This window comes from Saccostrea echinata, unplaced genomic scaffold (genome assembly GCF_033153115.1).
Source record: "Saccostrea echinata isolate AGI-Se365-2 ecotype Australia unplaced genomic scaffold, CSIRO_AGI_Sech_v1 ptg000022l, whole genome shotgun sequence".
Classification (NCBI taxonomy): Eukaryota; Metazoa; Mollusca; class Bivalvia; order Ostreida; family Ostreidae; genus Saccostrea; species Saccostrea echinata.
The window spans coordinates 7646853-7672500 of record NW_026889771.1 but is presented as its reverse complement, the minus strand read 5'-3'; the positions used below and the strand labels follow the sequence as shown (position 1 = coordinate 7672500).

The 25648-nt window shown below is 33.2% G+C and overlaps 2 protein-coding genes across 2 annotated transcripts in view; one reads left to right on the top strand and one right to left on the bottom strand.

Moving 5' to 3' along the window:
- Positions 1–25648, bottom strand: part of LOC133190328 (uncharacterized) — a 292684-nt gene that overhangs the window by 209106 nt on the left and 57930 nt on the right. The gene's annotated exons all lie outside the window — the stretch shown is intronic.
- The window catches only part of LOC133190323 (BAI1-associated protein 3-like), a 122718-nt gene that overhangs the window by 80902 nt on the left and 16168 nt on the right, over positions 1–25648 (top strand). The window contains exons 30-33 of the mRNA XM_061325876.1: positions 15213–15319; positions 17775–17966; positions 22886–22985; positions 25171–25276. Of these exons, the coding sequence (XP_061181860.1) occupies positions 15213–15319; positions 17775–17966; positions 22886–22985; positions 25171–25276 (505 nt within the window). The remainder of the gene's footprint in view (positions 1–15212; positions 15320–17774; positions 17967–22885; positions 22986–25170; positions 25277–25648) is intronic.

The following is a 25648-nucleotide window of genomic DNA, read 5'->3' as shown; positions in this document are numbered from 1 at the left end:
ATATAATTCACTGTAAATAATGTAGATGATAGGGCAATCAAATAAAAGAATCATACAAGAAATTTTAAAGTGCAATTTAAAAGTACCCATTTAATTTTTAATGGTCATATATATTAGAAGTGAGACAAAAGTACCTTATTTTTGTACATTAAATGTTATTGAAAGAGCAAGAGAGGCCAGTGGCATAGAGATTTTGTATGGTTTATTTAAGCTTAGACACATAATGTGTTGTTAGGAGTTTGGTAATGGTGAAAGAGTGTACGTATAGACAAGAACAAATCTACTTTTTGAGCTTTTGCTGATCAGCAGATTAACTATTTAGTTGATATCAGATTATTATCTTTTTTAGCAATGTATCTTTATTTATCAGTTTATTTTGCATTATTATTTAAGTAAAATTGTCATTTCATTGATCTTTACCGGGTTGTATTATGTGCAGGTGACCATAAAGGCCCTTTGGCCTCTTGTTCTAGCTCATCTTTGAAATGGAAATCATTACAAGGTTTATAATTGAGAAAAAGGGTGCTTTTAATTCAAGGGTTTGTTTTGACTTAAAAACAGAATAATTGGGACAAAATCACAGATTGGGGCATTGTAAAATTCTTGCCTTGACCATAACTTTGACCTGAGAAATGTTAGATTACATTGGGGCACAGATGTTGCATGTTACAAAGGATGTATAACAATCGCAACCACATTTAGACAAGGTGAGAGTTACTGGGTTTGAAGTGGACAATAGTCCAGAGCATAATTTTATAATATCGACCGGGCCAAAGGATGCGCATCTCATTCCATATTAGATTATCCACATTGGAATCAGAAACTTATTCAGTTATTAATAATAATTAAAGTTTGTACTGTGTTGTGACTGCATTTGTATTATCTTCTTTTTTTTTTTAAATAACCTAAGTTTTGTAAGGTATGTGCAATACATTTTTTATATATGTTTATGGTTTTTGTCTTTAAAATAATAAACATGAAATTGTTCTCTTGGCATTTGTATAAAATGACATTTAAAATGATAACAATTATTCTGTGGGATTTTTTTTTTTAGGTCAGTACGATATAGAGTGTTATATGATGCAGTTTAATCTTCTGTGCATTTTTAGCTCTACTGGACAGAGACCAGAAGAGCTTATGCAATAGTAAGGGGTCCATCACATGTCCGTTTTTCTGTCTGTCTGTAAGCAATTATTCAAAATGCTACTCCTCCTACAGTTTAGGTCCGATTTCAATATAACTTGATACACAAGTAGACTATACTAAGATACTTGATTCTATGTATCGGTTTTTGGTTTCGATGAAAAGTGTTGCCGTTGCTACTAAAAATAGAAATTCTGTCAAAACACTATTCCTCTTGAAGATTTAGTCCAGTATCAATATATATTGGTATACAAGTAGACTACCCTAAGATGCATAATTCTCTTTATCTGACAGTTTTTCGTTTTGTTGAAAAGTGTTGCCATGGTTACTAAAAATAGAAATTTCTGTAAAATGTTTTCAAAGTGCTACTCCTACAGTTTTAGTCCGATTTCAATATGCATGTAATTTGAAACACAGACTACACTAAAATACATAATTCTGTATATCGTTTTTGATTTCAATGAATAGTGTTATCATAATTACAAAAACATGTAAATTTCTGTGACATTCTTTCAAAATATTACTCCTACTACAGTTCTTGCCCAATTGCAATTAAACTTGACTCGGAAAGAGACTTAACCAAAGATCATTGTTTTATTTATCGCTGTTGTCAAAGTTTCAAGTCCAAGTACTTTTGTTAAGTAAAAAAACAAGTAGAGCTTCAGTCTTCTCAGAGACTTCTAATTGTTTTAAAAATGAGCTACTGAAAAAAAATGAGGGGAAAATATTATACAACATAATTACCTAATTACAGCTTCAGTTGATAATAGTATTTCTTTGGAGATCGTTTTTGCTGTTAAAAGTGAGAGATTAAAGCTTTTCACAAAAGTATTTCACTTACATACAGACTTGTATGAATTTTTTTATATTTAAAGCTTCAAAAAGTTTGTTTGTTTGCTGTTTAACCCCCACTGTGAGAATTTTTCTGTCATACTGAGATGCCACCGCGTGTTGTTGGAGGGCTGCAAATGTACTTGGCACTTCCGGCCTTCGAGCAGTGAGGGATCTTTTACGTGTCTGCACCTACTGCAACACAGGACCTCACTTTTTACGATCTCATCTGAAGGACAGGTCTCCATGTCACATGTCATGGGTGACCATTATTAAAGTTAATTTGTTCATGTGTTTCATGCATGTTCAATGTTGAGAATGGGTTGGGTTTTTTTTTTTTTGGTCCCCAGCTTTCGCGAAAGATCTCATTCATCAGTCTGTCTGTCACAAAAACTTTAACCTTGCTCATAACTTTTGAGTAAGAAAAGATTGGGCTTTCATATTTTGCATGTTTACTGCATGTGACAAGACCTTTCCAAATATACTATGATTTTTTACCCCCTTGACCTTGAAGTTTGACCTACATGTACTTTTCAAAAGTTTCAACATAGGTTATAACTTTAAAATGAGTGACGATAGGGCGTTATATTTAACGTGGATTACCTGTGACAATGGGTTTTTTTCTGAACTTGCTATGATTTTTGATCCCGTAACCTTGACCTTGATGATTGACCTAATTTTCAAAATAATTTTCAATTAAAACAATCTAATTAAAATTAGATGTTCCGAATCCGCTACCGCTTCTCAAACATCTAACATCCCATTCGGGGTCACGTCAGAGCGACCTTTCGATTATGAATAAACATAAAAATTTTGGCCAATCAAATTCAACCTGTATTCAATTCTAGAATTAGTTCCACGGCTACATCTCTATATTATTGATGCTCAGTAGACTGTCTTACGTAGAATTAAAGTAATTTTGGTATAAATTGAACGTATAGTCCGCCAATCTGGCATTCTTACCTGAATAACACAAACGAAAATGCACAAACTATACTATATATATACGTCACATTCATATATAATCCGAGATTCCTCTGACTCTAACCCCTGCTTTTATATTTTGACATGTGCACATGTCAAAATATAAAAGCAGGGGTTAGAGTCGGAGGAATCTCGGATTAATTCATATATAGCACGATCTTTACCATGCATATTTTGTTTACTACGAAACCCCTCGGGCGTTTAGGTTTGGCAGTAAAAAAAGAAACGCATCCGAACTATAAGCCAAGATTTCGACGACGGCGATTTCATTGGGTAATCGAAAGGTCGCTCTGACGTGACCCCGAATGGGATGTTGTTAGATGTTTGAGAAGCGGTAGCGGATTCGGAACATCTAATTTTAATTAGATTGCAATTAAAATTGCTGATAACTTTTGAATGAGAGAAGATAAGGCATTTATATTTGGCATGTGCATTACCCGTGACAAGATGTTTTCAAATGTGATGATTTTTGATCCCTTGACCTTGAAGTTTTAAATTATTTTCAAAAATTTTATCATTGCTGCTAACTTTTTAAGGAGAGAAGATAGGGCATTCATATTTGAAATGTGCATTACGATATCTTGGGCAAGATTTTTCCAGATGTACTATGATTTTTAATCCCATGACCTTGAACTTAAAGTTTGACCTAATTTTCAAAAGATTTTAACATTGGATAAAAGTTTTGAATGAGAGAAGATAGGGCATTTATTTTTGACATGTCCATAACCTGTGACAAGACCTTTCCATGATTTTAAAAACCTCTTCACCTCAAAGCTTGACCTAATTTTTTTTTTTTTTTTAGAAAAAATTAACATTGCTGATAACTTTGATTGAGGGAAGATTTTGTTTTACGTTTGCCACGTGCATTACCTGTTTCAAGACCTTGCCGAATGTATTCTAGTTTTTGACCTCATAACCTTGACCTTTTAAGTTAAACCTACAGTCTTTTACAAATTTATTTTTCATTGGTAATAACTTTTGAATGAGAGAAGATAGGGCTTTCATATCTTTCATGTGCGTTGCTTGTGATAACACCATTCAGGTTCATTACCTATGACAACACCTTCAAGAAAAAAATCATTTTTGACTTCATGACCTTGACCTAGAAGTTTGACCTACTTATCAAAATTTTTAACTTGCAACACTTGGAAGTTTTGCTTAAGAAGAGACATGACTTTCATATTTTTTCACATGTCCATTACTTCTGACAAGACCTTTTTGACTGTATTATGATACTTGACAAGATGACCTTGACCACAATTCTTTGAATTTGCTTTTTGGGTTTTTTTTGTTGTATTTGTTTGTTTGTTTGTTTGTTTTTTACATAAAGGGGGGAATGCAAGACTAATTTGTGATTGCTCCGCATTATCAATGACTTGCACTTTAGCCTAATTTTGAAAAAAAAAAAATGAAATGTTTTGAGTAATACAGATAAAAGTTGTCCGACAACAAATGTCCTACTAAGATATACAGTATTACGAGACGTATACGTGCGACTTCAGAATTTTATGACAATTTTGAATGCTTGCAACAATATGATGAAAATCAATGGATCTAATAAATAATACTGCTTAGTTCTCCTTTTAAATCTTGAGCTTTAATGATTTCACAAAATGCTGTAAATGGCTCGAAATTAATCTTAACTCTGCATATTACTCGACATGTTCTCTTGCATTTTCAAGTAAAGTATTTGACCAATAAAATTCGAATTTAGAAGCCATGTGAGACTTTTATAAATAGGTGGTTTTTCTATCCATAAAGTTTATTGAACGTGAAAGTCTGCATGTCAATAAATGTGCAGCTACTTTATGATTGTAAAACAGCTGTAAAGCAAGAGAAATGCTGGTGGATGTTTTCTTTGGAGCTCGTTGTTACACATTTAGGATTTCCCTTTGCGAGGGAACGCGCAAGATAAATTTTTGATTAGTATGTATTAGTATGTTAAAAAAAAAAGATACGAAGGTATTAATCTTTTGTTTTGATTGTTGTAATTGTTACATAGAAGATCAAAAGAGACAAGTGAATCACATTTGGACCATGAATTAAGAGAACAGTACAAGGAAACGGTAGCAAAATTCTTACAATTATGATAACCAAAAACTTAAGTGCAATATTAAGGAAGTGTCTATAACATGGATAGGATTGTGGTGCAGTTTATTTTTATTCTAGATTAGGCACATGGCTTTCGTGCCAATCACTATTACATGTAATATATGCTCGAAATAAGCCCAGATGCTTTTTAACGAGGTTGGATCCTGATATTTAAAGTATTAAGAATTTTTGACAAGTATTTTTTTAGTATCAAAACACATAGCTTAATTAAAAATCAAAACAAAAAATGGGGGTCAGTGTGCTTTTTTGGCCGTATGGTACATTTAATTTGACCTTTTTTGCACTGAAATTATGTCTTAATCATAAATCATATCTTCGAGGTTTTTCCTCCAATATTTATATCTAAATAAATCATGGGACAAAATATACTATCTTTCATCTTTAAAAAACACACATTAAAATTGTGACAAAGATTGATTGATTGTTTGTTGTTTTACGTCCCGTTCGAGAATTTTTCACTCATATAGAGACGTCACCATATACCGGTGAAGGGCTTCAAATTTAGACCTTTACTCGACACTCAGGGCTTTTGAGCAGTGAGGGTTCTTTATCGCGCCAACGCCTACCGTGACATGGGGCCTCGGTTTTTAAGGTCTCATCCGAAGGACCCGCAACTTTCACTTCAAAGTGCCGAACGCTTGGCGAAGGAACGGTTGCTACCCATTATTTAGCTCACCTCGACGAAGTCGAGATGAGCTTATGCTATACCCCCGGTGTTAGCGTCGGCGTCCCGGTTAAAGTTTTAGAAGCAAGTCCATTCCCAAGTACTTATAAACCCAACCTGGACAAAACTTGCATGGATGATGCATCTAGGGATGGACACTACCACACTTGCTTCGGATGCTGGATCTGACCTAGATTTTCCAGATGAGTGACCAGGTTAAAGTTTTTGGAGCAGGTCCATTCCCAAGTAACTATAAGCTCTACCTTGAACAAACTTGCATGGATGATGTATCTAGGGATGGACACTACCACAGTTGCTTCGGATGCTGGATTCGACCTAGATTTTCTACATGAGTGAATTTTAGCCATATTTTAACCAAATTAGCATGGATGATGTAGCTAGGGATGGTCACTTCCAGACTTGCTTTGGATTCTGAATCTGACCTACATTTTCCAGATGAGTGACCAGGATAATTTTTTTGGAGTAGCTATATAACATTATGGCCTGTTATGATTAAACTTGCATAGATGGTGCATCTAAGGATGAAAACTTCCAGATTTGCTTTGGATGTTGGAACTGACCAAAATTTTCTTAATTAGTAAACAGGATAAACGTTTTTTGAACAGGTCTATTTCCAAGTAACTATAAGTCGTACTTAAACCAAACTTGCATGGACATTGATCTTGGGATGTACACTAAATTAAAAAAAATATGATGGGAAATTTGCCTTGCTTAAAGATAACATTCGTCGAGGTGAGCTTCGTAATCTTTGATTACCTATGTTTATCGACTTAGGTCAGTTGCGGCCGAGATTCCAACTCACGGCCTTCCGATCACGTAGCGAGCTACTGTGACGGTCTTGTGACAAAGAAAAACTTTCAAATTGCTTCACATAATCAATTATTTGACCTTTCTTCACTTACAAAATATCATTTTTCTGGCATTAAAAATTTAACAAGCAAAACAATTATTTTTAAGTCTTAACCTTTGCTGAATTTAAGCAGATTGATCAAAGTTATCTTTTATATTCAGAAAATTAATCAAAAGTTGGGGTCTGTGCTGTAATTTTTAGATATCACTAAAAAAAGTGTTAATTTTAAGTTAAAACTGGCTAAATTTTCCCCTTGACTTTCAGAATATATTTACTTTAATTTGTCACTATATGATGATAGAGTTCATAAGATTAATTTATTACATATTTAAGAACTAGCATAAAACATTTCACTGCACAAAATAGCTCTGTGTGGAACTAGCATGGAAACTAAACAGTACTGTAAATGCTTCAAAGGGGAAAAATTGACCATTTTCTTCTAAAAAAAAAAAAAACCTTCCGCCACAAAATATAGTTCCTGGCTTAATCCTATTTGTATGGAATTTAATCACGGTTTTTTAATTGAATATACATTGTACAATCTAAATTTAGTGTAAGAACTTAAATATGATGCAGATTGTTAGAAATAAGGTTCAGACAAAAATCTGCTCAAAAGCTCAGGATCGAACCTCCTTAACGTCAAATCGCGAGAACAATAATTCGCGAGTGGACGGTTGATCAAGAGATTTAATATTGATTTCGGCACCATAAAAATAAAAGCGAGTAATTTTATTTTACGAGTGGTGCTTCTCGCGAAATTGCTCGAAAATTAATTCCTCGCTTATATGTAGGAATCTACAGTATTTGAGTATGTAATACATTGACTTTGATGATACTTTTTCTCCTCATGTAATATAGTTGCATAATTTGATAATTGTATGGCGACCGAGTAAATTGACGAACATCCAAACATGTGAGATCTGTATAATGAAATATTTCGAACCGTGAAGAATCAGAGGCTTATATAGGGGCGCAAGAAATGAGGAGAAAGAAGAGAAATAGGCGGACAAGTATGTTTGTAACAATTTGTTTCTCTTCCTTTTACGAGTCTTGTTCAGCTCTAACATTTGTTAAGGATTTTACTTTATCTGTATTTTGTTTTCTGGACAATATCGCGTTTAAACATCTCTCCTTTATCTTGAATTTTTTGGACCATCTTTTCTTCCGTCATTTATTCATCCTCCAGTTTGATTTTCTCACAAGCATGAACGTCGGATATTAAAGATAATGCTAATATTTTTCTATTTTAGGATTTCCCCCTTTAAAGATCTTTTCCTCGCATTTATATCTTGCTACTATCTTTCCTTCAGCCATTTTCTCTTCCTCATCATGATTTTATTCCACGTATGGACGAAAGCCAAACATGAAAGATATTTTAGGATTTTACACCGGTTTTTATTTTTTCTGTTTTAAGACTGCTATGATCTTAATTTTCTTTATTTTCTATGAAAAAGGTGAAGATAACGAACAGTGATTGATCTAAAAAAAAAAAAAAAAACTATAAACAATACAAATCTGTGAAGAGGGCATAAAACACGGACCCCTGGAAATTCCAGAGATGGATCAGGTGCCTAGGAGGAGTAAGCATCCCATGTTGACCGGTCACACCCGCCCTGTGTATTGATCAGGTAGATGGAACATATGAAATTCAGTATAAAAACAAAGGTTTAACAATTGGTATGAAACACGTCAGCCAAAATAGGACCAAATGAAAAGTTATATTTGCTAACAAGGTCATTATAACGACCATAGAATTTACAAAATGATGACTTTAAACAAGGTTGTTGAAATCCCTGTAACATCGATATCAACTTTTCTATAAGTACCTAAAAAAGAAGATTAGGATCACATGCATAAACGCTTGCTATCTTATTATATTTTTTGTGAATCGTACGCTCTTTCGAAAAAGAGCAACAAAAAATCCCTAAAATGAACCATTTTTGTCTGAAAGGCAGACCAGAGATGACCATAGTCATTTCATCATATAAGTGTCATGTTCGAAATATTGAATTTACCGGATGGGAGTAAATACAAAATTTAGTTATCATGTTCTAATTTTGTATTTACTCCAACCCGGTAAATTCAAAATGACATGATAAGGTTCAATTTTTTTTAAATATAAAACAAGACATATGTGTAGTATATCTTTTAACTGAAATCTTTTTTCATAATTTCCTTATCTGCTCACAAATAATGCAACCTCTTCCATCATTCGGAATATCTTGGGCTTTTCACAGTTTTTCCTTTGAAATGCGCTTGGTGTTACTGATGCCTCTTCCATTTATTTGTTTTGAATAGAAGAGAACATTCTTTTTTAATTTACGCCATGTGCATCCTTCATATTTTTTGGTCGCCTTACTATTTATTATCTATTTCTAGGAGAAGAAGGAAAACAACACAGAGAAAGATTTTTAAGATGTGAAAAGCTTCATAACACACAGAGTTATGGAAAATGTTTTGTGTTTTTTTTTAATGGAGGAATTAAATATACACGTATTATACTATCGGTTTCTTTATTTGTCATGTTGGTTAGAAATCATTTTTCGTTATGCGAATTTTAATTGTACGACCAAGCAAAACTGATTGCTTTTTGCTCGATAAGATTCCCGTTCGTCAATTTACTGTAAATAACAAGAGACCTATGGGTCTTGACGATTATCTGAGTATCATGAATTTCTCAGGCGATGACCAGAACTGGAAGTTTGGTCTAATGTGTTAAATTTTTTCTTAGTTTGTGAAGTTTCGATAATGATTATTTATATTCATGCTCCTAGATGTTCAAGAGAAAAAAGATAAGGTAAGCTATAAAATGCTTTCTTTGGTTGTTAGTATTGGAATTAATGTGGCAGCTGTTGCAGAACAAATAGATAACCCGCTTATTTTTTCTGCAAAAGTTGCATAGTTAATTCCCATACTAACAAAGAAAGATGGACATTTTATTGTTTACATTTATGTGTGTATAAATAGGCATATATAGTAGGATTAAGTACGTTGAATATTGTATTAATTAGTGATATACGTATACATCATTGTAGGTTTTGCTTAACAGTGTTAAGTTAAACAATAAAATACTTTCTTTGGTTGTTAGTATAGAAATTTATGTTGCAGAAAAATACGCGTAAGCGATTTAGGTAATTTTTCTGCAATTATAGCGGTAACGTTTATTCCATTACTGACAACCGCAGAAAGACATTTTATCGTTCATATGTCTGTGTAAATAATCATATACCGGTAGTAGGATTAAGTACGTTAAATATTGTATTATCATGATTATTGATATGTAAATGTACGTCGTTGGATATGTGACTGTCTCTTTGATGGAAGAACCACAGGTGGCTTGCTTATTATTAAATAAAGAATAAAGTACTTTATTGGGCAAATTAACTTGATCGAGTCTTGAAAAATACTCGGACACAAAGTTTAGAAATTTAAATTTCTAATAATACTAGTTTATAACTTGTTTATATTTGATCAGTTGTAACAAGATCGTAGCGTCAGTTCCGACGTCCCTTTGACTAGACAAAGTCAATGACACACATATTTTATCGCTTGCGTTTGTTGTTTAACGTCCCTTCGAGAATTTTCACTCATTACTACTTGCCGGTAGAGGGCCTATACTCGGAACTGAGGGCCATTGAGCGAGTGATCTTAAAATTTCGTGCCAGCACTGCGACACGGGACTTCGATTTATAATACTGTCTCATCCGAAGGACCGGTCTCCACGTCCCTTAGTTGGATTCGAACCCGAAGTAAGGATCAATTCCTTACTCTGCGAATCTGGAACAAACGCTCTAACCACTGCGTCACGGTGTGTGAAAATGATGGACGATGGTTTTTGAAATAAAAATGGATACATAAAAAGAGAGTTCTTTTTATGTATCAAACGATATATTTAAAAAAAAACAGCTTATTGAGACAAAAGGGTTACCTTATCGATATCAGGTAGTGCATATTAGAATACAAAAATAGGACAAAGGTGTGTCGACCCCAGATTAAAAAAGGAGAAAAAAAAGGGGGGGTCCAAATCCCAAGTGCCTGTGATTTCCATTGCCTAAGATTTTCAATATAAATGTATAACCAACTTAGCTCCAGCCTAATTAAGGTATTGACGCAAAACCAAGGACTCATGAATTTTACAACTGAGATCAAAGGTTAAGTATGCAATGTAATGTAAACAAATTGCCTGCTAGTTGTTGATGAATAAAGAAGACTTTTAACAGTTTAATGTTGTAACAAATTAAACTAAATTTGCCCTTAAGATACCCCTATCGTGTGGTAATAGATATTGGTCTATATCCTGTGGGGAGCCCCTCGGTTAGCAATTTTATCTACCTGAGAGCTCGTGTTCGGGTAGTACCCGGGAAATTACAGCCATGATTAGACCTGTGTGGCTTGCTCTGAAGTAGCCGGGGCGGGTGCTAAAAAGTACATCAGGTATTTACGGGATTAAAAATGTAATTTGTAAAATATGTTTATTTAGTTAGAATCTACACATTTAGTATGATTGTTTTTTTTTTTTTTACTATTTTTCCCCAGGGTCCTATTTCCTCGGGCTTTCGTCCCGTTTCTAAAATGACACAGGTCTTGGGCGGGGTACTTAAATTCCATTGATACAATAGCCAGTCCAGGGCGAGAGGGAGAGTCTTGGTTAGGCATTTACAACAGCACATGTGAGAGAGAGTCAGATACGGCAGCCCTGACGGACAGCATTGTGAAAGATTAGGAAACAGTGGTTTATGTGTTATTTGTGAATTTATATTCAATTTTTCATTTGTGAAAATTACGTGTGAGGAAATTCAACATCAAAATTCTGAAAATGTTAAGCAGAGGTGCTGTGATCAGTTAACCAAACTTTCCAGGACACTTCCTAGGACGGTCTGCAGATAGACATTTCATTTCTATTATTTTTAATTATTTTGTTAAAATTTCAGTTTGTTGTTTCCTTGATTTATTCGGGTTCTAAAGATGTATAACTCTCATCTCAACAAATGTATTTTCAGTATTGTTCAACCTTTTCTTACCCTTAGGCATGGGGACTATAAATTTTAAAATTATAGTAACTGTAGACGGCCAAGTGCGTGCTTATTATAATCGTGGAACTGTTTCCCTGCTAAATGCCGACGAGTAGAGGAGAAAATTTTAAAAGATAGCATGTATTTTCAATATATGACCAAATAAGCCCCACCCATAAGCCTGAACCACAGAAGAAGGGGCCATGAATTTAATTCACAATTTTGGTTGAAGATTGAGTACTCTCTAAAGTTATTTGAAAGTTTGTCCACTAGATGTCCATGTGTAAAGGAGTAAGTTTTAACAGATTACATGTATAATGCATTTTCAGTATATGACCAACTTAGCCCCACCCTGGACCCTGATCCCAGAGGCCATGAATATCATAAATTTGGTAAAGAAGTCATTGCTTATTATATTATGCTAACCGTTTTATGTCAAAGGATAAATAAAATTATTTTTGAAGATTGCAGTTTTGATGTTTTGGTCACACCTCTTATGCCTAAAGGAGACTGAGACTATGAAATGCAAATTTTTTTGGTCCTCCTTTACGTACCTCTACATAGAGGCTATTATATAATGACGAAATTGGTAGAAATTGGTTCAGTTGTTCCATAGAAGAAGCTGGAAATAAGATTAAAAACCGACAAACAACGCACGTCGACAGCAAAAACGGATAGCAATATGTCACCATGGTGACTCAGATGACCTAAACTGTACACTTAAATATCTTGAAGAAGGAAATTTTTATTTTCCTAACGACATACTCATCACAGGAAACAACGTTTACATTTTTCCTGATGACTGATCTACTTAAATGATCGATGATAACACTAGTCTATACTAAGGTTTACAAGAACCCCAACCCTTATAGCCAGCCTGGTTAAATTGGCTGCATGTACATAGTACACAGGTAGAAGGGGTAACACAGTATACGGTGCTGTATAATATTAAATGCACTGCCACCATTTTGGCCGGGCAAGCAATATTGGTTAGAGATCTTGTAAACCCAATTCCTTTTGGTGGTTTACTAGTCAGTCCGAGACTCCTCCGTTGACTACTGGGTTGACCGAAGATGAAGGTGGAACTATGGGATTCTGGATGTTATCCAGACCCTTGTACTACATTCGTCTTATATTCGTCTGTAAACTCTTTGCAATTTAAACTTCTTCTCTACAACCACTACATGCTAATTTCAACCAAGCTTGCAACAGCACTTTCATAAGTGAAAAGGATTCAAGTTTGTCTACAGAGACACCCTTTTTTTTCAACAGGTGATAATTGAAAAAAAGGTGAGTTTTTAAAAAAAAAAACAAATACACGGAACCACTGGGGCGGAAAAGATGAAACGTGAAAAAGGATGTATTCACTATTACAAAAGAATTGGAGAAAACAATTTCCCGGAAAAAGTGACATTTAAAAATCAATCTTTATTTGTTGTTTTCTACCGTATATATGTCTAAATTTTTCAAATTTGAATTTTACAACTAAAATTTATTATTTACAACTTCACAATAATCCTCCAAAGTTGGCCGAAACACCATTTTGTCCGTTAAAGCGTTGATTTTTGCATAAATTTTGGCCTAGAAGTCCTTCAGGGCAGGCCTGCCCCTAAAAAAAATTGTGATATTTTGATAGGTTGGGATGTAAGGAATAATTTAAGATAGGATTTTTTTAGGGGCACCCCTGCCCTAGGGTCGAAATTCACAAAAAACCTACAAAAAATAAGTAAACTCGATTTTGACAATCTGCTTCAAATTTATACCGTTCAATCCTGTAGTCAGAAGAGCTCATTTGATATATGCGCTGACTTTTATATAGTGGGGACTTTATTTTTAAAGTCGGGGGTTCGAATCCACCTGTTGCCACACTTTCATAGTTTTAAATTTTTGCCTTTTCAAAGACTATTTTAATTTTTTTTTTATAGGCTTGTGTATGTTTCTTCAATTAGCTATCCTTTATGCATTCCCATTTTTGATATAAGAAACACTAGAGAGAGATCAAATCGTAACATTCCAATATACAGTTGTCAGTCAGGCGGAACAAGTCTCAGTATAGCACACTTTCTCCGAGGACAAGAACAACTCACTCTGTGTTACTCGATACAGGTATTCACGGCAGCATTGAGCTGCGATGAATTTTAATTGTATATATTCCTTAGAATTTAATCACATTGCTTTTATTCTGTCTGTGGTACTAGTGCTTGTCTGGGTTACATGTAGTACATGAATGTTACGTATTGCTTGAATTATTTGAGCTTAATATTTTAGAATAACATACATGTACTTTTGTTTTCAGTCAATGTTTTAAGATCTTAAGTTTTGAAACAGTAGGGCTACATATATCAGTAACTGTACTCCCTTGGATTTCATTTAGGCCCATATGATTTGCACACATTAATTGCATGTTTTTATTACCGGGTATATCCAACTGAAATGTGTTGTCAAAATAAATAGCCTAGACATAAAAAATAGAGTTCCAGAGACAGTAGACATTACCATTATGTACAATGAGAAGTAAAGAAAAATATCAATTATTACATTTGGAGATAACAAACTCAGAATATCAATGAAAGTGTTCCTCCTACCTCTACTCACTGAAATAAAGATTTATGAAAAACAAATTGTTACATGTATTCAGCCTAATGTCATTAATCAGAACGGAAATCGACAAGCTTTTTGTAGAGAAAAAAACCAAGCCCGGCCCTATAGGTCAGATCCCTATTTATGTAGAAGTGAACCTTTCTTGACATTTAACATTCAAGCATCTTCAGGAAGTGGACAATTCATTCTTTCGCTTTTCCCCCCGGTAAATTTGTTGATCAATCTGTGAACTTGACCACACTAAAACCACGTCAAGTACTTCCTAAAATGATAAATAAATATACACAAGGGAGGGGTTACTTGTCAAAGGGAATAGAAATAAGTGAGAACAATGAAAAATAAATCGAACAAGAAACAATTGAATTATCGCAGAGATGTGGAGAGAGCACGTGATTAAAGTGACAACAGAGATGTTTAAAATGTCATACCGCTGAAAAGGAAGACTTTTTTTGCTCAGTTTAGTAAGTTATACACTCTTGTCTTTTTGGTAAATTTATTACCATCATCATGAACATTTGATGATTCTTTAATCCAAAACTGATATGAAATATTTCTATAAATTTTTCAGGGAAAGATAGAAAAATGCAATACAAGTATTTTTGACACATGCCATATGAAAGATTCGTTGCACGCTTACTGAAGAAATTTTTTTATTACTATATATTAAAAGGAAGTTACCATAAAGACCAGGAAGCTCCCTTTAATATAATAGTACGTGTAAGACATAAGTTATTTATTTATAAAAAGATGTTTGTCACATTGCAATTTTTTTTGTTTGTTTATTTGTTTGTTTGTTTTTTGCTTGTCAGATTTTTTGGCGCAGCCCCCTATTGAAACTGTTGCTACGGGCCTGTTATCATAAGCGTGTTTCTCGTTTCAACAGAATGCAGTCGCTGGCATGCGATCTTTAACGGCTTGATGAGAAAAAGTAATGGATGAAAAACAAAAAGAGAAATTCAACTCGAAAACTTTGAGTTCCTTTGCCTTTGGCTTCGTGGTACTTGTACTGTTGCAGAGTTCTCGATGGTTTGAGAGTGATCTACCGCCGTCTATGGGGGGATATGTTCACCCGGCCTTTCAGAAAGTTTATAATGTATTCAAGTAAGTTTTAAATTTTCAGAATATTTGTTTTAAAACATTACTCAAAGTTTATATATATATGTTTTATAAGTGTTTTTCTTTAAACATAAACAGAAGTCCTTCATTGTGAAGAACTTGACTACATTTCAAGGAGTTTCTAAATTTAGTCCAATATTAATTTATTTATATTCAATGAAGAATGTAGATTTAGCAATTTTCCTACTTTTTTAAACTAGAAATTATTACCGTTTCCAAAGTCTCATATTTGGTATGTTATGAAAATTAGTTATTGTTCTTCGATCTACTGTAACTTTAATTCTACAAACGGAAACAACAAAAATATTCCATAGCAAATTGAGCAACACACAGTGCCAGAAACACACACATTAACCAACTCCACCATTCACAAAAATATCGCCAATTTGAGGTTTTCGAAAGATGTTAGCACGTGTTTATGATGCAATCAACCAACTATATAACATTTCAAACAAAAAATTGTAAACTTGTCTTTCAAATTTTATTGCAACCGTTGGGAAATCATGTTTCTGCGTAATTTACACAGGACGCACACCAAAATTGATCATGCACCTGAAGATTTTTAGGTCACCTGAATAAACTCAGGGGTTCTGGTGTTAGGGCGGGGCTCCATTGATCACATAGTAAAAATGCATAAATTCTTTAAAAATCTTCTCTCCCCCTGTATATAAAGAAGATAAACTAGGTGCATGGTTATGATGATCAAGGGTGCCTCTTACAAGATTGTGAAGTTTGTGGCTCAGGGTGTGGAATTCTCCAGGAAAGGGGGGGGGGGGGGCTCTATTGATTATTATATAGTGAAAGTGCATTATTTCTTTGAAAATCTTCATCTCTGCTCCTACATGTAGGTATTAAGAGGGCTGGGTGGTCGTGGCCATTTTTAGACTATATTGATCTCCTTTAGAAGAAGAGCTCCATATAAAGATATACAAAAATGATCAAATTTTAAAACTAAAATGTATGAATTTTTTCTTTGCTAAATGATAGTTGACAGCTTAAGATATCATATCTAAAAAAATAAGTTATATCTGATGGTTAATTTGTTGACCCCCCAGCCTCCTTAAGCAGATAAAACAAATATATAGTTATGATGAGCAAGGGCTTATCTTCCTAAATTGTGAAATTTGTGGCCCCAGGGTCAGGGGTTTTGGTGTTACATTGTAGGGTGGGGCTCTATTGATTATATAGTGAAAGTGTTTTATTTCTTTGAAATCTACTTTTCTGTCCCTGGGTATTTAGCAGATAAACTAAGTATATAGTTATGATGAGCAAGGGCAACTCTTTCAAAATTGTGTTTATATTGGCCCCTGTGTCAGGGGCTTTGGTATTAAGGTGGGGCTATATTGAATTTATAGTGAAAATGGATTATTTCCTTGAAAATCTTCTCTGCTCCTAGGAGGCAAATAGAGTATGTAAAGTTGTAATAAGCAGGGGTCTTTTTACCAGATTTTGAAATTCTGTACCCTTTGGTCAATTTATTAAATTCAACTGAAAGAAGTTACTCCCCTTTGCTATTCACCCAATAATAGTTCATCACTATAAATAATGTAAATGAAAAGGACAATTGAATAACAGTATTATACAAGAAATTTTAAATTTAATACGAAAGTACTTTCGTAGTTTTTAATGGTCGGAAAAGTTTTAAATAATAGATAAATGAAAATGGTACAAAAATACCATATATTTATACAATAAATAATCTTTAAAGAGCAAAAAGGCCAATGCATTGGGAAATGAAATGAGTTAACTGACAGTGCTTTGTTTAGTTCGCAAGAGGATAGTGACAAATGGGGGAAAGTATAGGCAAATAAATAGATCAGCTTTTAAGATTTATTGAGTACTAAATTAATATTTTGCTGATCCCTGATTATCATATTTCTCTTGGTTTTGGGCAACATAACTTTATTTATCAGCTTATTTTGCTTTAATCTATGGATGATCGTTACATTTTACTCAGGTGGCCGTTAAGACCCTTGGGCCTCTTGTTTTTCTATGCGATTAAAGTAATTATAAAGCAAAATTCACATATTCTACTGACGCCCAATCTACGGTTAACTCGTTTTATACGAAGAAACGAAATAGGATTGTTTGAATTGAAGAACTGCTATTTATTTACATTTTGAATGGCGGTATAAAATAGTTTGATGCAAAACAGAAACAAAAGAACAATTAAAAGATAATGTTTCAAAAGATTCGCCTTACCCAATTTATTTCAATTTACACAGATTATTGGGAAAAGGGCTTTTATTTCGCGGATGCATGAGAACGTCAGGGTTTAACCCTCTTTTAATTGCTAGCTAGACCTGTAACGTAAGATGTTTTAGATTAACTAATTTAAGACTGTAAGATTTATAATTTGCAAAAAAAAAATGTTTAAAAGTCAAAGTGAACAGAAAACGCTCTAATACAGTCTGACAGCAGAATACTTCTTCCCTTCCAGGAAGAACATCGAGACAAATAAAGAAAAGGGGGCCTGTTTTTCTGCCTACTATAAGGGTGAGTTAGTGGTGGATCTGTGGGGCGGATACTCGGACATTGAGGCTGGACGGCCCTGGCAAAATGACACCTTGTCCATAATGTTCTCTACAACTAAAGGAGTCACCGCGGTCATTGTGGCGCTCTTCGTACAAAGGTGAAATAAAGAAGAAATTGCCATTTTTTCTCACCTCTACCTTACTCTTAAAGTGAAATAATCTCTAACTTTGCATGTGTCCATTTTTTTCAATAGAGAAAAATACTTGGCAAACAGATGTACATGTATTTTTGTCTTCTCTGCATAAGGGGTATGTGTAAAACACGAAACGAGAAACAAGAAACAATGGAATGTCAGATTCAGCATAAAACACAAAATGATCTTAAAATGTCAACAAAGGGGGACAGCTTGTGCTTTTGATTTCATTGTTTTAAGATAACAGCTAGATGGGGAGTGAAATGAAATATCTAACTTAGGTCAGATTTATCATCGACCCGCACAACTATCTCACATACACAAAAAAATAAAATGTTGACAGATTTAATTAATACAATACTATTACCTGAAAGAAATGCTTACCCAGTTTTTGCTTAAAATAATAATAATGTTGTCATCAAATGATACAATTTTTGCTTATAATTCAGAAACTATGTTAATGAATATGTCAGTTAAAAATGTCTTTGAAGAGGGAATTCGTTCATTATCATGTGAACTATAAAATCATTATTACAAACTGATCATAAACAAATTATTAAAAGAAAAATTGGGACTAATCAATTAATCTTCTAATACTTTGAATAAAAAGGATTAAAAGAGACATTATTCATGTTTTGTTCTTTGTGATTTAGTAGTTCTGGTAATGTTATTGGTGAAATTTATTGTCAATGTTTATATAATAGCTTTCTTTACAACATATGTAACAAAAATATAAATATATTATCTATAAATAATTATTTATAAATATATTATTTAACTTTTTGTTTATACTTTGATTATGTAAAAATCAGAAAATAATTTGAAGGAATCAGGGGCCCGTTTTACAAAAGAACTTACGACTAAGACCAAAATTTAATTCTGCTAATAACTTTCTAATTTACATTAAATAGAAAATGGTTTCAATATATTTAAAAGGTATGTAGAAAGATACCTTTTACGCTAGCAATTTTAAACAGAATAATTAATTTTGCAAAAATTTACAATCAACTGAAGTTTCTGGTCTTAGTCGTAAGTTCTTTTGTAAAACGGACCCCTGTCTCTTACCAGTTAATTGTGTACTTTTATTAAGCTGTTGATATTTAATTTAAATCTGTCATGACTTTATGGGTTAGCAGTGCCGGATCACTGATAAATTAAAATCTGTCCTAAGTTATATGTTTTATTTCACTCAGCACTTGTTTTCTAACAAAATAAAATCAAGGCAAAAGCTGCCCCTTGGTTGACATTTTTAGGTCATTGTTTTTTTTATTCTATTGTTTCTTGATTCTCATTTCTCGTTTCTCGTTTCGTGTTTTACACATACCCAAAAAATTAAGTGGGGATTTTGGTTTTGATTTCAACGATCACGTTGTGAAACAGCAATAAGACACCTAAGTGCATGATGCATGCCTTTCATATCTTGTTAAGTGGGAATTTTGGTTTTTCTTGAAGTGATGGAGTCATGGAGTAGAGTCAATGATAAAACTACTAATACATGAACTTTATTTATTTTATAATGTATCTTGTGAAACAACAATAAGACACATAAGTGCATGATGCATGCCTTTCATATCTTGTTAAACAGAACTCTTTTTAAAAAAATTAAAATAAAATTAAAAAAAGAAAACCCCAGTGTCACTCCTTGCCATTGCCATTGCCAGTGAGTGACCTGCCAGATTTGAAGCCCCACATCTGGAATGTAGGACTCTTGATCTATATACTTCTCTTGGTTGCAGACACATTTTAATTGGACCTGTTATCACATCATCGGGTTTTTGTTTGGGAATATGTTGACCTTTATATATATTGAATATGTTATCCTTTAGTGCACTGTTGTCATTTTCTCCCACAGAATGTAACAACAAAATAAGATTCAGCCAAAAATAACCTTTAGATATCAAAAACAAAAAGGGGTATACAGCTTATGCTTTTGATTTTAATTTTGTTAAATAACAGATGCTGAGTGCAACGGAAACATCTAAACTTGAGTAAGAGTTATGTTCCGCTCTGCTATTCGGCAGATTTAATAAGTTGAAGCCTTTGAACGACAATTAAATTAGTCACTTAATTGTGTTAAAATTGACATGAGTGCAAGCACTCTGTGACACTCCATTTTGGAGCCTTCATCCTCCACATTTTCACCAAGCCCTTTATAAGAAGGAATGAGAAATGAAAACCAGTTTTCAATTTTATTGTCAAGAATTATTATCTGAGAACAAATATTGTTATAAAATTAATCCTTTGGTTATGAAAATTTCAAAAAGAGTGATAGCTCCCATCGATCCGGATCAGCCACGACTACCTCCAACTTGTATCTACTTTAATAGTGTTTAGACGGTGAAATATGAGATTAATTAGTGTGAAATGGTTTTACAATGATTTTTTTTTCCAGACATTCGCTTCATTAAAAGTTTTCATTTATTCATGTAAATTTAAATTATCATTTATTGAAAAGTGAGCATATTACCGAAGTTATGATTGATTTTGTACTGAGAACTTGTCAAGTAAATCGGAGAAAAATTTTACAGACTTCCCTTCTTTGAGATTGAAAAGTACATCAATGATAATATTCTCTCACTTAAGATTTGATATCATATCTACAGCAAGAAATATTAAATGCTATGAAACCAGATGAGAAATTCAATAAATTCTTATTGGCCAGTCAAACTGTAGAAAATTAAAATCAAAAGTATAACATCATCCAAAGAAAATTTATCGACTCCGTAAACCAGCATCTATGGCTCAATCAACAAATTTTTTCAAATTGCATTTTTGTATTTGAAGAATTATTTCTCACATTTATGAAGTCCAACCAGAATTAAGCTTTAAATTTGCTTGTGATTGTGACCGGAAATAGAGCAGTCTAGCAAAATTCTTAGGCACTTGGAGGTGTAAAAACGTCTTTTTTCTTCAAGTAAATGCATTGGAGTTGAACGAGGCAAGATATATATTGTAAGTAAAGTATATAGAGAGAATTTATCGCATCAGGCCGTTTAAAAAACATCCACAATACCCCAAACCCGAAAACTAGGGTCACACTAGCGCCTTTAAAAATTGATCAAACTCAATCAACAACCAAAGAAAAACAATAAAAATATTTGACCTTAAGTAATTAGGTATTGGTAATATTATTCTAAAAATAACTTTCATGGTTGTCATGGTAGCACAGTGTAACAATGCAAAATATGTTGCTAAGATTGGGTTAATGCTACTATCTTGAGGAAAAACAATAAAATCCATGACTGGCACATATACATCCTTAGGACCTTGCAACACCAACAATATAAGAAATATTGGGATTAATTGTTAGTTGTTACTTTGCAGTGTAACCATGGAAACAACCTACCAGTTGTTTAAAGTGATATTTTTTTGCTGCTTTAGGAATTTACTTAGCTTTTAATCAAGAAACATATTATTTGACTCACCTTGAATAGTACTTATCTGGTAGAACTAAAGTTGAATATCATATATTGATAAAGTTTGTTGAAAAATACAACACTGTTGCTATGGTTACCAAGAAGGGAAAATGTACGATTTTGTTAATTTTATATCAATATTAAATCCTCTGTGCCAGCTTTCTGCATCCAGTTAGAGATTGGTTGGTAGTCAAAATTGAAAGTCAGGTTAGTTGTTCATATATATCAATCATAAAAGTTTTGGGAATCTGCATACAAGGGTACGTATCCAAGGAAACAAAATATTTTTTCAAATTTTTATGCATATTTTTTCAGCTAATTTCCATAGCAACGCTCTATTTAAAGAATTGAATTTTAATTTTTTGAAATGTGAAAACTAGGGTCACACTAGCGCCTTTAAAAATTGATCAGCAGTTATAAAGAAATATGCTTTTAAAAAGACAGGATAAGATTAAAACACTAAGAAAGTAAATTTAAAATAACTTTGTGGTATTAAAACCATGGCAACCATTGCCAACCTATAAGAAATATCATATTTTGTCCTTGGTATATGTAAAAATTATCTCTTGTCTATTATTTGCTTGCATTTCAACCTATAATTGTTTTTATTCTTAAGTGTATGACTTTATAAATTTAAATGAACAAAATTATTACTTTTGAATACTTTGTTTCCATAGTAACGTATGTAATAGCTGATTTACCAAACATGTTTATCATGCATTTAAGACATAAGGCCTTCAACTTTCAGAAACAGTCATTGCCGCTTGTTTGCTTTGCTGCAAACGTTAACTGTGGGACTCTGAACATGTTAAAAAATGTCATTTTTCAAACTTTAGGACATGTTGCTATGGTAATCATGACACGTAGCAACCAATTTTTGCCTGATTTGAGTGTACAGTATCAAAGACTTTTATCACAGAGAGTTTGGAGAAATTCTGAGACTATGCGTGCCACAGCTCCTATATAAACGTTAAAGTCATTACAGAGAATGGCTCTTAATCATTGTAAATAAATAAATGTATTTGAAAGGTCAATAGAATAAGAGAATAATGCAAGAATTTTTATTGTATAATACAAAAAGTACTTAAAGATCAGGTAGATTTGTAAAATTTAATAATAGAATTAAAAAATGAGACAAAAATGATTTATCTTATTAAACGTTCTTCAAAGACCAAGAGAGGCCAATGTGAGAGGTTGTAATATGGGTTAAAATAGTACTGAAGCACTAATATTTTGTTAATAGTCTGCGTGGTAATAGTGATAAATGGGGAACAGATTGGAACTTACTTTATGAGTTGTTACTGAATACTAGACTAATTATTTCGTTGATCCTGATCATCCTATTTCTCTTGCTTTTGGGCAACAAACTTAATCTATCAGTTTATTTCATACTCTATGGATCCTCAAAATTGTTACATTATACTCAGGTGACAGTTAAGGCCCTTATGCATTTTGTTTCTTCTTCAGGGGCTACCTGGACTACAAGAAGCGTGTATCCTGTTACTGGCCAGAATTTGGGAAAAACGGCAAGGAGAATATAACTGTAGAAATGTTGTTGAGCCACCAGGTACCGTGTTATTCATTTCTAGGAAGAAAACAACATACATGCTATGTGATTAACCGAATGATATTTTCTATCAGTTAAGAGTGGGAGAAAGGTTGAATAAGAATGTTCATTTTCAGGGAAATCAATGCAAAATAATTCATACTGTCAGTAATTATTCGCATTCTACATTTTTAAATTATCATCAAAATAGTAACAGAGTCCAGTTATTCGAATATGTATAGTTGATCAAAATGAATTGTATCTAAAAAATCAACGTGTGTTTAAATTAAATTTAAAGGTAACGATAAAGATTAGCTTTACGTTTTGTCTTTATGTTTTAATTGTTCACTGACTTTTATTCAAATAGATAAAAGAACGAAGATAAAAGCACATATCTGCCCCTTAGCTTTTAAATTTGAAAATCATTAAATGTGCATAGATATATATATAATGTAGAGCAGAAAAATCATTTTGAACAAAAAATGTTATAAAGGGAAATAATGGCCATATTTGTATGGCAGCTTATGGTGAAGGTTAAAGTATCTCAAATGCAAGTCATTGGATATACCTGGTAAATATGAAAGCCCAAGCACCAACCATTCAAAATTAATGGTCAAAGATAATGTCTAAAAGTGGGAAAAACTCCCAGGTCAAGGTCAACGGGTCAAAATTAATGGTACGCAGGGGAAGACCTTATAATAAGAAATACAAATGCAAAATATAGAAGTCCTAGCACCAACTGTTCAAAAGTTATGGCAAGGTTAAAGTTTTTCAAAAGTAGGTCAAACTCCAAGGTCAAGGTAAAATTGTTGGTATTCAGAGGAAGGTCTTGTCACAAGGAATATACCTGTGAAATTTGAAAGCCCTTGTACTAACTGTTTAAAAGATATGGCCAAGGTTAAAGTTTTTTAAAAGTGGGTTAAGCTATAAAGTCAAAGTCAAAAGGTCAAAAATATTTATACCCATGGAAAGGTTTTGTCACGATGAATATATATGTAAAATATGAAAGCCCTAGCACTAACTGTTCAAAAGTTATGGCCAAGGTTAAAGTTGGGTAATTTTTTTGCAAAAGTAGGTCAAAGTCCAAGGTCAAGATGTGAAATATGTCGGTACCCAAAGGAAGGTCTTGTCACAAGGAATACACTTGTGAAAATATAAAAGCCATAGCTCCAACCGATCAAAAGTTATGGGCAATGTTAAAGATTTTGCTAACAAACAGATAAAGAGTCAAACAGACAGACAGACAGGCGGACAGGGCAAAAAACTATATACCCCCGAATCTTCGATTACGGCATAAAAATAGAAGGGGAGACTGTACATAATTTGTTTAAATTGACTATGGAATTCATAAAGCTCAATATAGTCATAGACTTGATTTTACAGTAAAAAAAATCTGTGGTCGTCAAAACATTTCCACATATTTTTCAATCTAATTAAAATTAGATGTTCCGAATCCGCTACCGTTTGAGAAGCGGTAGCGGATTCGGAACATCTAATTTTAATTAGATTGCATATTTTTGTCTTTTTCGCGTCTTTCGATAATAGATATGTTAAGGTAATACGCAACATACCTTACAACATATGTGCCTATTGTTATTTTTCAAGATCTTCTAAACTTAAAATCAACGCGCCATCAAATGTTTCTTAGACAAAACAAAAAGAGCCATGAAACATTACCTGGGGCTTTGAAAAGATATCAAATGATTAAAATCCTTGTGTTTCATTTCATCCTGGGTGGCAATTTGGGGTCGATAAACGATAAACGAGTTTTCCAAGAAATACCTGATTCCAAGAACTCTTACATTTTACGCGTAGCAAGGTTATCTTTTAGAATATGATTAGTGGTGTTCTATATGGTGTGCAATATTTTATTCGTAATTTTCATTTTGATCCTGGCATTCAAAAAGATGTTTTTCCCTTAAAAAATATCCATAATTCCAGAGCTCCTCTTACAATTACGCAGTAGCCATATTATATTTTTTCAAAGTTTACTACATGTAGATTATTTTGTTTGAAGTTCGATATTCAAACAAGTGAAACTTGTATTACATGATATCCCATATCTTGAATACTAGGTATATGTCGAATTTTTAATTTGATTGTTTACCCTTATTACATGTATCACGAATCCTCGGATATCTCAGAGCTTAATCTTGGTCCCGTCGAATTCAAGATAACGATGTTTGACTGTAGACTATATTTCAAGGCTGGTTTATCCATTACAAACGGGACCATTGATATTCGGCTTCTGAAAACAAACCAAACCAAAGTGGAGGAGTTTTTGGAGGAACAGAAGCCGATCTGGAAACCAGGTAGCAATTTTAATAACATACATATATCTTTATATTACGCATTTAGAATCATTGCTGCTGTTAGTTTTTTTTTTCCTCCGGATGAACGATATATATGACCTCAATATTGGTTATGAATCATGACGAATTGAAAAGCATAGTGTAAGATAAGGAAACCCAAGTCATTTTTTTTTAAATTAAAGAAAACCTCATGTAGCAAATTCATATAAACAATATTTCCTTTGACAAACACATTGGAAAAGTTGTATCTAGCTTTAAAAAATGGGTGCAGGGTATAAGAGATATATTTCTTTAAAGGAGAAAGGCAATCCGAAAATTGCCCATTCTATGAGAGACAGAACTGCTTGAGAGGTGGGGTAGGGGGTTAGGGTC